Source organism: Sphaeroforma arctica (genome assembly GCF_001186125.1).
Source record: "Sphaeroforma arctica JP610 unplaced genomic scaffold supercont1.349, whole genome shotgun sequence".
Taxonomy (NCBI): Eukaryota; class Ichthyosporea; order Ichthyophonida; genus Sphaeroforma; species Sphaeroforma arctica.
Window position 1 is genome coordinate 57,871 of NW_014040209.1, and position 14,260 is coordinate 72,130.

Here is a 14,260-nt window from a genome sequence, read left to right on the forward strand (position 1 = left end):
TACTACTATATATATATATATATATATATATATATATATATATATATATATATATATATATATATATATATATATATATATATATATATATATATATATCGGTATTAGCTACTTGTGAAAGAACATTGATGGGCTCGAAGCTCTCAACAGTCTCCTCGGTATTATAGCAGCGAGTGTCGCATAATTTTAGCCTAACAATATATCAAGAAAATGCACACTGTCGTTGTAGGGGTTGCAGTGGCTTCGTTTCGATAACATATGTGTGGCCATATGTGTCTGTTTTCAACTGTGAAAACGGCACTGCTAAGCGCCTGCAGAGCGTCCTTGTTTGGTGGGCTCTGTTTTATTTTGTATTTTCCACTCAATAAAGCACAGTAGAAAATCTTATTTCTTAGTTTGGTGACTCACTGCCTACGCTATACCTATCATTTCCCATTTAATACAGCACGTTAAAAAAACTAAGTTCTGTTATTCAATTTCTAAACTATATCTATCAGAGGTTCAACGACCTCGCCGAGGGAAGAGTCGAGCCTTCGCCTCACATGACAATTATGAAAGACGTCATGGTGGCGAAAGGTATGTTATCGCCTGTGCGTATGTGGGACTCGACATTGTTGCTGTCGGTGTCTGATTGATTGCCAGCAGTAGCGAATGGTAGGGTATAAAAGATGTAGCGCAGGATAGTCTGTGGTATGTGCTTGACTAGAATATGGGTATTGCTGGGTAAACTTATCATCACCCCAATACACGCTCATGCGCAGTTGTGGGTGAAGATTGTACCCTATTACGAATGGGTGGATATAAATTTAAAATAGATAGATAGTTGCTTTGACGAGTGCTCTGAAGTATAGTACAGAGAGGCCTGATTCTGACGCTGCAGACATGCATCTTTCTTTTGCCGCATGTTTATGTTTGACCTGTGCCTTGAGCCCAGTGTGGGACCATTGCCAGTTGTGTCTTGTGTGCATACAGCCCAAATATACACTAATGGCGCCTTTGTAAAGAGTACGGCTGTGTCAAAGATTTACAGGTACTTGTGTTGTATAGTGCTCATATTTACGGCTGGGTTAGGGATTTATAGGCGCTTGTATTTCAAATGCCACACTTTGTATTGTGCACATATTTGCGGCTGGGTTAGGGATATATGGGCGCTTGTATTTCATATGTCACACTTTGTGTTGTGCTCATATTTACGGCTGGGTTAAGGATATATGGGCGCTTGTATTTCAAATGTCACAATTTGTGTTGTGCTCATATTTACGGCTGGGTTAGGGATTTATAAGCGCTTGTATTTTAAATGTCACACTTTGTAAAGTGCGCATATTTATGGCTGGGTTAGTGATTTATAGGCGCTTGTATTTCGGATGTCACAGGCGTCCGTTTCACATGCGGGACGTGTATCAAGGCTTTGCACCTATGTACGACATATTCGTTAGATACATTATTGCACTTAGAATTTTGTTGGTATAGCTGGTGCTCGCAATGGGAAGAGTATGATACCATACCACATGACTACAACCTGTACACCGGGCTCATTCATACAACTCGTTTGGTGGTAACACTGCGAAGAACACACATTATACACAAGTTTAGGTTTACGAGTCCGTGTGGGTACAGCTCTTATTTAACCATTTACTTCGTCCGTGCAATTCCATTATCCTGGTTCTCTTCTCATTGCGATTAGTGAGTGGATTGATACAGTTTTTGTCTCGAACTTCAGCGTACATTCCCCATCAGTAGGTGGGCGTGTGTTCATGTCACCGCCTTAACAGGAGAAGTGAACATAAGTCTCTCCGCAGATTGTTTCAGACCTTCTGTATAACATCCATGGCTGCAGGTGTGGTGAATGCGGCCAACCAACAGATGACGATCAACAAGATCCAGAGCTTCATCTACGATGACGTCCTCGTGGAGTATTCCAAGAACGAACAGGTCAGTGAGTTCCAATGAGTGCTCTAGTGTCCAGTAGTGCACTAGTGTCAAGTAGTACACTAGTGTCAAGTAGTACACTAGTGTCAAGTAGTACACTAGTGTCAACCTGCTTTCCTGGTAGGTAGGTATGTTTGATCAGTGTGTATCTGCACCTATAGCCTATCAGCGACTCACAGCTCACATCGCGACGTATCTACGAAGTGACATGTATCATGCAAGTCAGCCCATATGGGCATTCATGGATGTTTGCTCGTTTCATAATATAATGATATGCTTATACAGCTTTTGTATGCTAAATAGCTCATATTAGTGTAGCGCTTTAGGCGTCGGTAACAGTACGCCACTGAAGTTTGTCAAAAAAAAATGGTTTTCTTCGGTGGCAAACCCAGTTAAAGCTTTGTCAGTGCTCTTCGAGTAGGTTTAGGGCCGACGACTGGAGTCGATTTTTCTTTTTAGCTTACAGTATGTCTGGTATCATTTTGAAGGGTATCTACATTCCAAATAACTTCTCTCGCTTCTCTTGTGTATTTTTATTTTATGTGTGTGTATCTTGTGCATATTCTCTACTACAATACTTAAGTGATAGAATTGAACGTTCCAAAATAGCTTCTCTCTCTTCTCTTGTATATTTTTATTTTTTATGTGTGTGTGTGTGTCTTGTACATATCCGCTACTATAAACTAAAGTGATAAAATTGAACGTTCCCCGAAATAGCTTCTCTCTCTTCTCTTTGTATTTTTACTTTCATGTGTGTGTCTTGTATATATACTCTACTATTATACTTAATTGATACAATTGAACGTTCCAAACTTTTGTGCGATGGTTGTGATGATTGTATTAAACACAGTCGTGCGTACGAGGATTTGTAAGCTGTTCTAAGCTGGATCATCGCTGTCTTGATTAAGTTTGTTTTCTTTCTGTAGCCCGGAAGTACGAGATACCGACGAAGTTTGAAGCTACTATCTTGAACCCCTCCCGTTTCCTGATAAAAGGCAGAGACTATCACGATCACAGTGGTAGAGACTGGCATCACGTACTCACTTTAGTTAGACACCATGGCGGTGCTCAGGATCAGATAGAAAACAAAACAAAACACAGTTGGAGTTAGTGGATGCTATCAATGTCACTCGGACAACATCTCAGTTTTGTATCCACCTCCTTCTCCCGTCCCCACGGCTCCATCTATCCTGATCTCAGATCGTAGACCTGGTCGAGAATCTCATGGCGCCAAACGCCGGTGTGCGTATTATACATAGCATGCTCATCAACAAACCTCCTGGTCTGGTCGATGAAACGGGAGCGGTGAGTGGGATCGTTTCATTGTTTTTGCCATCCGTGCCAGTTGTTTAGCTTTGCTTCGATAGGTTTGCTACCGTATGAGTAAGCGTATTCTCTGGGAATTTTGGGCTGACTATGTTCCACTCACTACAAGTCAAATGCTATAGTAGTAACACCAAATATGTTCTGTTGTTTATTCCCCAAAGGATGACAGTTATCGCTGTAGAATCAGGAAGTCGTAGTGGTGTGTAGATTGAATTTCGAAGTTCCAAATGAAGTTGTTGAAAATATGTTGTTGGGTATGAAAGATAGAAGAGTTGGATACTTTGATGTACAGTGGGTGGTGTGATTATAGCTGACTGTCATTCTCACGCACGACACCCTAAGCTTATACCCGTGAGACATATGTGTTGAAGTCTTCGTCAAACCCTATCAGTGCTAAACCATCCGACTGGCATACCGGAGACACAGCTGTTCTCGGTCTATGTGTTTCTGACGTGAAGGTTATACCACATCCTGCAAGCACCTGACTAGTGCAGCCAAGCAACGGATACAACCGAGCAAGTGTATTTGCCTACGCCCAGATCAATTGACATGTATTGTTGGACTATTTCGGGGTTTATCGCGAACCAACTGGGCAATTGGGTGACAATCAATCCCCTGCAGTCATAGAACCATCTCATATGATCTTAGATCATCGCCATACTCGATCAGTTCAGTGTGTACCTCTCTGTGTGATCGCGTTCCAAGAGTGTGATCGTGACGTTTTGACAGGTCATTGATCACTCCGCATGCAACCCCCACTCAGGTCGTCGGCGGGCGGCATCCCATCCACCAAGATCTCTTCTACTTTGACCTTCGCCCACCTGAAATGTATGACTGTTATTAGCAAGTGGCCGGAGGAGAGAGAGGGGGAAGGGGGGGGTTATTCTTTTAAACGTAGTGCAGAGGCTAGTCGCAGTCGTTTCCGCGGCCTGGTGCATATAATACGTTTTTATTTTAGTGCACGAGTTGCATCGCCCACCTTATCTGGACGTAGCAGCAGAATACTTCCTGTGTGGATGTCTTGTGTCTCGCATTGGACTTCTGGTGACTACGCTAGTTGAACGATGGCGGCACTAATTGAACCACGACAACTGCACTAATTGCACCACGACTGTACTAATTGTACCATGACTGCACTAAGTGTACCATGACTGCACTAATTGTACTATGACTGCATTAATTGTACCATGACTGCACTATTTGTACCATGACTACACTAATTATACTATGACTACACTAATTGTACTATGACTACACTAATTGTACCATGACTGCACTAGTTGTACCATGACTGCACTAATTGTACCATGACTACACTAATTGTACCATGACTACACTAATTGTACCATGACTACACTAATTGTACCATGACTACACTAATTGTACTATGACTACACTAATTGTACCATGACTGCACTATTTGTACCATGACTGCACTATTTGTACCATGACTACACTAATTGTACCATGACTGCACTAATTGTACCATGATTGCACTGATTGTACCATGACTGTACTAATTGTGCCATGACTCAGGATCGTCGCAACGTGGACAGCTATGCAAGATGTCAATCGAGACAATGGCTGCTTGGTAGTGCTCCCGGGGTCTCACAAGTCCCTATACAATACGTCGATGGGGGGCCTATTGGCACATGAGAAGCCCACGTGGAAGTACTTGAACACCGCTTGTATGTGCCTGTGGGTGAGTGGATGTTGCCTTTCTGTTTGTGTATCTTAATCCGCTGTATGTAGGTTTAGGTCTATCTATGTATGCCTGTAGTTATAGGCTTGTGCCATATCCGTATGTGCCTATGGGTGTCTGGTCGTGGCCTTTCTTTCTGTGTATCTTACTCCGCTGTATGTAGGTGTAGGTCTATCTATGTATGCCTATAGTTATATGCTTGTGCTATATCCGTTTGTGCCTCTGGGTGTCTGGATGTGGCCTTTCTTTCTGTGTTATATTCCGCTGTATGTAGGTGGAGGTCTGACTATGTAGGCCTGTAGTTATTGGCTTGTGCTATATCCGTATGTGGCTATGGGTGTCTGAATGTGGTCTTTCTGTCTGTGTATCTTAATCCGCTGTATGTAGGCGTAGGTATATCTATGTATGCCTATAGTTATAGACTTGTGCTATATCCGTATGTGCCTATGGGTGTCTGGATGTTGCCTTTCTGCCTGTGTACCAATCCGCTGTATGTAGATGTAGGTCTATCTATGTATGCCTATAGTTGTATGCTTGTGCTATATCCGTATGTGCCTATGGGTGTCTGGATGTGGCCTTTCTTTCTGTGTATCTTAATCCGCTGAATGTAGGCGTAGGTGTATCTATGTATGCCTATAGTTGTATGCTTGTGCTATATCCGTATGTGCCTATGGGTGTCTGGTCGTGGCCTTTCTTTCTGTGTATCTTAATCCGCTGTATGTAGGTGTAGGTCTATCTATGTATGCCTGTAGTTATAGGCTTGTTCTATATCAGTATGTGTCTATGGGTGTCTGGATGTGACCTTTCTTTCTTTGTATTTTAGTCCGCTGAATGTAGGTGTAGATCTGTCTATGTATGCCTGTATTTATATGCTTGTAATATATTCGTATGTGCCTATGGGTGTCTAGATGTGGCCTTCCTGTCTGTGTAGCTTATCCGTTGTATGTAGGTGTAGGTCTGTATATGTATGCCTGTAGTTATAGGCTTGTGCTATATCCGGGTTGTACAGTTCTAGGTGCGTCGCGTGAGAGCGTGTTGTAGATTTGATTTGATTTCGCACGCATACAGACACACACTGGCGGTATTTACAACCCTGTGGGCGGGCATGGGTCCTGCGTCCGCGTATTAAAGCTACATCTCACAATGGCACGTACATATATCAGCTGTCAGCGAATTTTGACGCCAGACCTTCGCAGAAGTATATCCAATATTTTTTACCTAACACGTATACATTGATTCAACCTTCAATCACCACTATTGCCTGTGCTAACCTTCCGGCTTTGGGTTTCACAGACTATGGCGTGCGCGACTTGCCCCCAGACTGGCGAGACCAACGCGTGCACGTGCCTATGAGCGCAGGAGATACCATTCTGTTCCATCCCTTGTTGCTGCACGGCTCAGGGCGCAACCGGAGTGGTGGCTACAGACGAGCCATCAGCACCCACTACGCGAGTGCGGTACAAAGCCTTTGTTTATCTTGATAGGCTACCTATTTTTATTTATAGGCTGTGTTTTTGTGTTGTAATTGCGAATCATGGTTTTGTGCGTGCTGCGACGGTGATTGTGCACCGAGTTGTACTACGCTCTAAGGGTTGGAAGGTTGATCCCTTTATCAGTCCGATGGGGCTTGAACTGCGACATGTTTATCTGTCGCCATGACAACACGATTGCGGAGTCGTATAGTCATTATTTCATTCCTTGCGAGCTTCGACGCTATAAACATACAGATATGTGCATTCGCATATACCTGAGCACACGAGTTGTTAGTTGATACCACATACTGGCGGCTTTGCAGTAATGGTGCAATAGTTGCGATGCTAGACACGTGTCCTTCATAATTGTCGATCCTCCACTGAATCCAGGTAGCAGGTATATGTGTGCGTCTGAAGGTCAAGCCGGGGTTGACTTTTTGTCGGGACACCTCGTCGCAGTGTGAAAATGTGTGTGTAGCTATGCTCGTTTACAGTTGCCATCGCTTATGACTATGTGGTCTTGTCAAGTGAGCGAACTGTGTGCGAGTTTTTGGCACCCTACTGCACGGTCTCAGACACTTTAAACACTATCCAATCAGCTTCCCGCCTGCTGATCACTGTACACCTAGCTGTCACTGGACTGAAGACAATGGATTTGTCTTTAGATTGTTGTACATTTGCGCGCAATGTATATCCCTATCAATATTGAATATTTTCAATACAATTGTGGTTGTCTTAAACATTCAACCATGCATACGGTTTTGTACACACGCACTGCCTCGCCTCGAATCCATAAATAGAAATGTCATACCGAGCCCTACGAAGAAACTACCATGGCTATGTGGGACGATATGCTTCCCGCTATGATTCGCAGAGTGCAAAGAAATGGGATACTTTCCGCCGCCATCGCATTGACGATAGGACCTATCGGTAAGTGAGAGGTCTATTTTGATTGATTTTGACTAAGGTGTATTGTTCGCGCATCTGGTATGCTCACCATCTGCGAATAAGTCAACAAAAGGACACCACAGGATTTCCCGGATGTTATATCAGTTATGGACTGATGAAGGTCTTCCTATTACTACCCTCCAGCCTACGGTTGCCTCTTCAAAGCAAAGTTCGTTGAATTAACGCCTGCACGCTTAAGTGCCGCGGCATGTATTGGTGCATTGTGTGGACTGGCAGCAGGTAGTGTCAAAATCAAGCAAAACTTCTGCACGCGAAGTTTGATAAGACTCAGTCTGTACTTGGGTGTACACAGAGGGCATCATATGTTGGTCAGAGCCCCGAAGGAAGCCGGTTCCAGTTAGAAGTTACCGGCCACAGATGAACAGTTTCTTCACTTTCACTACACATATAGTGGGATTTTATGGCGAAAGCTAGACTTTATCTACCCGAAAATACGAAATATACCTTATGCTATGAGAGCAGAAATACTTCACAATGCATACTATAATATGATGGAGCACATTGTGTGACTACCAATAAAGCAATCGCCAGCCAATAATAGAATTCAGTACATACAGCATCATCCATCAAGCATATGTTTCAAGGTATTCGTGGGATTAGTACGCTACAATGATAGAATATGAGGAAGAATGGTCGCTCTATAACTCTGTCGTCAAATATGAAACTGTGGATATAAAAAACAGAAATATCATGTAGCAGAGATGGTTATCTATATATAATTTATAGCTGTATACAATATCTAGTAGTCGAAGCAGGTGTTCTAACTTTGAGCTAGACCAGTATCCTTGCCATCAACATGTAGCATACTGGCGGCTACATCCACTGGCACGGCAACGTACGAGTCATGAAGGGTCGTCAGAGTGGGAAGCTCGTAGTTGAAGATTCTTAGCAGCTTCACAGGCTCTGTACCGCGATTTTCTATGTATACCGTCACACCAACCTCGTTTAGTACCAAGTATCCCGTTTCTACATCCCAGGTGCCACTCCTTGTGCCGCGCATATCAGCTTTCCCTACATGCACATCGATGCCTTCCAATACGTAAATCAATTCGTCAGCATTATCAGTCCAATAGGGTTCTAGTACAGCTCCCGGAGCAATTTCTGTGTACGCGATGGACATTCCTTGCAGAATCGGGAAGTCATTTGCGTCCACAACTCCTGTGCTTACTTTACCATTTGTATCAGATCTGGGTGCTTCTCGCAGATTCTGGTCTATTCCAGATACTAAATAATCAATCATGGTACTTGGCCCGGACTCCGCGTTCGCTAGTGAATCGCTATTCCATTCAGGTGTTGGGGCGTCGAGTACTGTTCTAGGCCCTGTATACCATTTTTCTACCATATCCACAGGAATATCCAACGTGCGAGACAAGACATCTGCATCAATATGCTTCATCACTTGTGGCATGTCGAATGACTCTAAGTTGTCAGTATTGAATATCGCTATCCCGACTAATGGTTCAGACCCGTCCACGTTTTCAAAGTGATGAGAAAACCCAACTGGTGCATAGAACGCGTCACCGGGCCCCAAAAGAAAGGTCTCTGTAGGTCTGTGGGGTTGTTCCACGGTTGGAACGGAAATGCCGTTTAAATTTTTGTGCGCAACACTTGTCACTGTCACCCGGCACTTACCGGAAATAATATAAGACAGTTCATTTGCGTTCGGGTGCCAGTGTGATGTACGTACTTCTCCCAATTGAGTCATGTTGAACATCCCCAAGTTGAGCTTCCCACCAGGGGTCGTGCCCTCGCCAATAGCATCGACGCCAATCCATTCGACCGATCCCGGCGCATGAGCACTACCCCTCACCCAATTGATGGTTCCTACTTCGTTGTCTTCGGTGCTATATTGTTCGGGGTCTGCGGCCAGAAAGTTGTAGATAGTAGATGAATTTTCACTGCCAGTACTCAATTGCCTCAATCTACGATCGCTTGTAGAACGACCTTGACAGCTATTTGATGCTACAATTAGTGTGACTATGTTGATGAGAGAGCTGTACTTCATTCTTGTTAGTTAAATTGAACTACGTATAGTGATGTTATTTTGGTGCAATACGGATTGACGATCCTACTATTTATCCTTTTTGTTAAATTTATTACGCGCATGCCACTACACTGAATTGCACAAGCACAAACTATGCAATCTTAGCTATCACATGCATGAAAATTTTAAAAATACAGTCACGGCAGAATGATGAATGTTACATATTTAGTTATTTACATATTTTTTCTAATTTCACGGTTTTATTTTCGTCCTTTTTTCAGTTTTATGCCCTGCAATAGTCATCTACTCTTTCATCTCTAGAGAGAGCTAACATAGTTTTTAGTATGTATGCTTTTTTTGTTTAAATGCAATGAAGATGTGTACTTTAAAAGTGGTGTACTTTTAAAGGTGGTATGTAACTATGTATGTATGTCACAGTATGCGAGACTTCGTGACTCGTCACTTGAGAAGTTGTGAGTTGTGACTTGTGTGATGTGTATTCAGTATTGTCACTATTGTGTCCAGTTGACAGTTGTCCACTGCCTGTCTATCTCGGATCTCTGAGTCTGAGCTCTGATTCGGTTATTCCTCATTCCTGAGGCCCTAATTCGCATACTCACTGCTCCATAGCTCGCACTTTAAAAAGATTTAAAAGTTGAAAATATTAAAATTATACTGATATGATATGTATCAATAATTCAATAGGCGGTCGTGGAGCCGGAGTCGGTGCTCGTAACTCGGCCTGGAGTATATTTTTCATAAACAATCCATTCATATTGTTGTATTAATGAGACACTATTTAGTCACTCTGGTGCGGTTGCCTTAAGATAGTCGGACAAATGACCCCTCCTTGCCTCGACCCATGGAGCACGAAATAATGACCCGATTCTAGAGTTTGATAGTGGAAAATGCTCAGGGAGACCTGATTTGAAATATCACCCGGACACATTTTTTTATTTTGTACCTGTTTCAAAACCTGATTCTGACTGATTTGGAAAATATTGGCCGTTTTTTCAGTATTCACCCTTCCAGTACGAATTTTGGACTTTTGAGGCCAGAAATCGACATGCACGGTCATTTATAAGATCTGTCGAACTGTTAGAATAATGATATTGATATTCCTTCAGGTCGAAAAGGATATTTATGTGTGTGACACGCACATTAACGCTATCCTTGAGTTCAGTGCAGCAATCACAGTAGTATTGATATTAAATTCAGTGCAGCCCAGTAGTATTGATATTACATATGTCTATTTCTCCTGAAGTTCCATTGCGAGTGCAACCCAATCGAGCGGTATTGGGGCCGAGCCAAGTTTGAGGTGCGAGAAAAATGCGATGATACGTGGGCAGGCCTTCAAAAACATGTCATCGAAGCTCTGAACAATGTTAAACTGGATACAATTAGATGCTTTGTGAGGGGTGCCTATCGTTACCTCGATTGCTATGATATGGGTCTTACTCTGCAACTTGCAGCGTTTGCAAAAAAAGAAATATACGTCTCATCGACGTGTACCTGAGAATGTATATGAAATAGTCACCGCCGAGATGGCTAATAAGAAATGAGCCAGCAGAAGTTCAAGTACTGCTTTTTTTTTACTATAACCCGGAGACAGCTTTAATTAAAACATCATCCATTCTGTAGGGACAGATCTCGCATTATAACATGTTATCTTTTCTGTGGGATAGAATTCTACTATCAAAAGACATACAGTAATCAGTTCTGATACATGTGGGCACGGGCAGTGTCAATGTTGGCCACCCCAGGTCCATATATTGGCTGCCCCAGGTCCAAATATAGGCCGGTTCAAAAATGGTCGAAAATTTTTATGGCAATTTTGGCTTCCTCTCAACCAGCCTAATCCCACCATGCAACCCGATTTTGCGGAATTAAATTTTTTCCGTGTGTAATTTGCAATTTATTTATTTTAAACCATTTGGCCGACAATAAACAAAACAAAAGGTCAAATATGAAAAAGTAACCAAAAACGAATAACAAACTTTCATCAGGTGTACCAGATCTTTTTTAGAAATATGAGTGAAATCTCAAATCTGAGTTCATTGAGTATCGCCTGATTGACAGATTGTTAGGATAATGGTTGCTTATAAAGTCAAAATGTGCACAGGAATAGTATGCGATGTGTACCGATACATATTTGCATATATCAAAGATACAAGTCCAATCGAAAGGTATATAAACACAGATAAATAGCAAGTATTGTCCACTTTAAAATCAATCGAAAAATACGAATCAATATGGGATTTTGCTTGTCTGTTCCTGTACTGGCCTTGGCTGTAGCCTGACAGCTGTCCATGGGGCTTCGACCGTGGACATCGCTATACCATCTTGCGAGTGCGGAAACGGTAAACTTAAACTATGGGGCCCAGGTGGACCGCACACGGCTTTTCTAGAGCCTGCAGCTCTGTTCAATAAACAACAAGCCGAACTCTGTATGACAAATCCGATGGAGATAGATATCTGTTGGGGACCAGAAGACACGTGGCGCTCAAGTGCTATGGAATGTGCTGGGGGATTTTTCACCGCAGCACAGCAGCAACTGGGAGGCTTTTTGCGCGTATATGAAGAAATCGTAGATGAGTCTACCGTTATGCCCATAACCCTACACGTGTCGGCCATTTTGGTTAACAAGGGCAATCCAAAAGGTATTGAGAGTATCAACGACCTATTTATTCCCAATCAAAATATTAAACTAGTGGTGAATGATGGTAACTACCATGACAATCTTACATCAGCGACTGGATTGTGGGAGGATGTAGTAGGTCGCTCCTTTAACGTAGAGGACATAAAAGCTGTGAGAGATAAAATATTATATTTTTCAAGGGAAGTGGGGACGCTCGTGACACGCTACTTGGTACGAACCCGGACGTTGACGAACAAGCCGATGCTTGGATCACTTGGAATGACTGGACCGTAGCTAATTCCGATGTTTTCGACGAGATACCTATCGATCTAAGATATATCATCGCTCGAGATGTGTCCATCATTGCCACTGACAAGACCAGCGAGTCGAATGTGGTTTTGCTTCAGCAGTTCTGCGATTTCTTACAATCGGATGACGATGATGTGAACGCAGCAATGCAAAGTGCTCGTTTCCATAAATCCTGGGCTTTCTCTTCTCCGTAGGTGTCAGCTGTCTTGTATTGTAGTAGTATATAAGATATATGATTCCATCGTCATATACAAAACCAGAGTCAATAGAATATACGGTCGAGCATTGATACTATTGAATCTGGTTGTTATCGATGCTATGGTGATCACGAATCTATGATACAAGTTTCAAGTGCTCACAACCGTGTTCATTTCTTTTCAGTAAAATCATATCCCACAACAACTTCTCCATATTGCTTTGCTTATTCTGAACTCACAAATATTATGTTTATACTCGCACCTGCGCGAAAGTTCATCTTTCAATAATCGTATGTACCAAATGTACTTGCAAATTGATTACATGCACACGGAATCCATTTTTATATAGTCTTTTGAAAAACATCTTCACCCAAGCAACCTAATATAATAATCTTAGATCTCTTGGTATTTATCATCATTGATATGTAAATATGTTCATTTGTTGTATGTTCACAATTAAATAATAAAAATAAAGAATCTTTTTTAAAAAACGGGTCCCAAGTCAACCTTTGTGTGTATTTACTGTGTATTCTGTGTAGTGTGTACAATAAAGGCACCATTCTGTGTATTTATTTTTATAAATATTTTAGTCACTGTAGTGTGTAGGCTACTAGGTGTATTTCTTTTTTAAATAAAAACCACTAAAAATGCGAATGTTTTTTTTTGTTTTGGGCGGGAGAAATAGAACCAAAACCCTAAAACCTTAAACCATATTTACATATTAGTTTACAATTTACATATGTAAATATTCTGGCGGGAAAACGAGCTTTTGTCCGAGAAAAAAAAACCCGTTCAGAAAATTTCATACCGAATGCGGCCTGTGACTTTGTGAGTGTCTGTGACTGTGAAGTGTGAGCCTGTGATTAGGCTGTGAGCCTGTGAGTAAGTGTCCGTGCCTGTCGCTTGACTTTTTAGTCTTGGATTCTTGACGCATATACAAAATATATCACATATTTTAATTTTGATACATATTCTCCTTGTGTGTTTAGAGTTTAGACTTGGCCAGTAGAGTGTCGACTGTAGTAATAAATATGTATTTAAATGCATATATAGGGCTTTTAGAACGCTGAATTTGTTACCTTTGGCTATTTATCTCAACTGCTCGGCCGAGTTCGCCAGGGTTGTGTGCGTGCCTGGCTAAAACAGCGGCAATACGTTTCAGGCTACCAATACGACTATTGTGCAAAAAGTCATATGGTCGCAGCTATCCGCTCTTGAAGCTGGCATAAAAGATATATATATTTCTATTAAATCAAGATAAGCAACTACAAAGTAAGCAATGGCCGAGAACATTGGAGAATGTATACTTTGCGAGAAGGAGAGTGACATCAGTTGCGTCTGTAAACGATACGAGTACTGCTCGCGAGAATGTCAGGTAAATATATCTATAATTTTAATATTTTATGCTTCTCTACCCAATGTATTGTACTTATTGCAAAAACTAAACGTACTCAAGAGCAAAGACCATATAATTCCGCTCAGCTCGATTGCTAACCATTACCATATTATCCCCTACTACGAAGTATTGTTGGCACCACAGTGAACTGTCAACCAGTAATTCGAATTCAATGGTTAATCGGTTTCTTTAGTATAAATTCATATTGATATTATATTACATATATATATATATATATGTGTGTGTGTGTGTGTGTGTGTGTGTGTGTGTGTGTGTGTATATATATATATGTGTGTGTGTATGTATATGTATGTATATATATATGTGTGTGTGTGTAT

At 41.8% G+C, this 14,260-nt stretch overlaps 4 protein-coding genes across 4 annotated transcripts in view; 3 read left to right on the forward strand and 1 right to left on the reverse strand.

The window, feature by feature from the left end:
• Nucleotides 1-1,827: 1,827 nt before the first annotated feature.
• SARC_05460 (hypothetical protein) lies at nucleotides 1,828-7,929 on the forward strand (the record flags this gene model as incomplete). Its single annotated transcript, XM_014300680.1, has 7 exons — nucleotides 1,828-1,932; nucleotides 3,130-3,234; nucleotides 4,019-4,083; nucleotides 4,792-4,943; nucleotides 6,251-6,414; nucleotides 7,230-7,359; nucleotides 7,522-7,929. The coding sequence occupies 7 exons, from the start codon at nucleotides 1,828-1,830 to the stop codon at nucleotides 7,737-7,739; spliced, it is 939 nt and encodes a 312-aa protein (XP_014156155.1). The 3' UTR covers nucleotides 7,740-7,929.
• Nucleotides 7,930-8,102: 173 nt separating this feature from the next.
• SARC_05461 (hypothetical protein) lies at nucleotides 8,103-9,503 on the reverse strand. The gene has a single exon (XM_014300681.1). The coding sequence runs from the start codon at nucleotides 9,401-9,403 to the stop codon at nucleotides 8,159-8,161; it is 1,245 nt and encodes a 414-aa protein (XP_014156156.1). The 5' UTR covers nucleotides 9,404-9,503; the 3' UTR covers nucleotides 8,103-8,158.
• A 2,328-nt stretch (nucleotides 9,504-11,831) lies between these two features.
• Nucleotides 11,832-12,523, forward strand: SARC_05462 (hypothetical protein; the record flags this gene model as incomplete). The annotated part of the gene is made up of 2 exons (XM_014300682.1): nucleotides 11,832-12,173; nucleotides 12,221-12,523. 2 exons carry the CDS (start codon nucleotides 11,832-11,834, stop codon nucleotides 12,521-12,523), a joined length of 645 nt encoding a protein of 214 aa, XP_014156157.1.
• Nucleotides 12,524-13,513: 990 nt separating this feature from the next.
• The window catches only part of SARC_05463 (hypothetical protein), a 3,247-nt gene continuing 2,500 nt past the window's right edge, over nucleotides 13,514-14,260 (forward strand). Inside the window, exon 1 of the mRNA XM_014300683.1 lies at nucleotides 13,514-13,901. Coding sequence (XP_014156158.1) covers nucleotides 13,806-13,901 — 96 coding nt within the window. The 5' untranslated portion in view covers nucleotides 13,514-13,805. The remainder of the gene's footprint in view (nucleotides 13,902-14,260) is intronic.

What these genes read in the sequence shown, in the direction of transcription:
- SARC_05461 (XM_014300681.1), bottom strand. Translation starts at nt 9,403, where the DNA reads ATGAAGTACAGCTCTCTCATCAACATAGTCACACTAATTGTAGCATCA.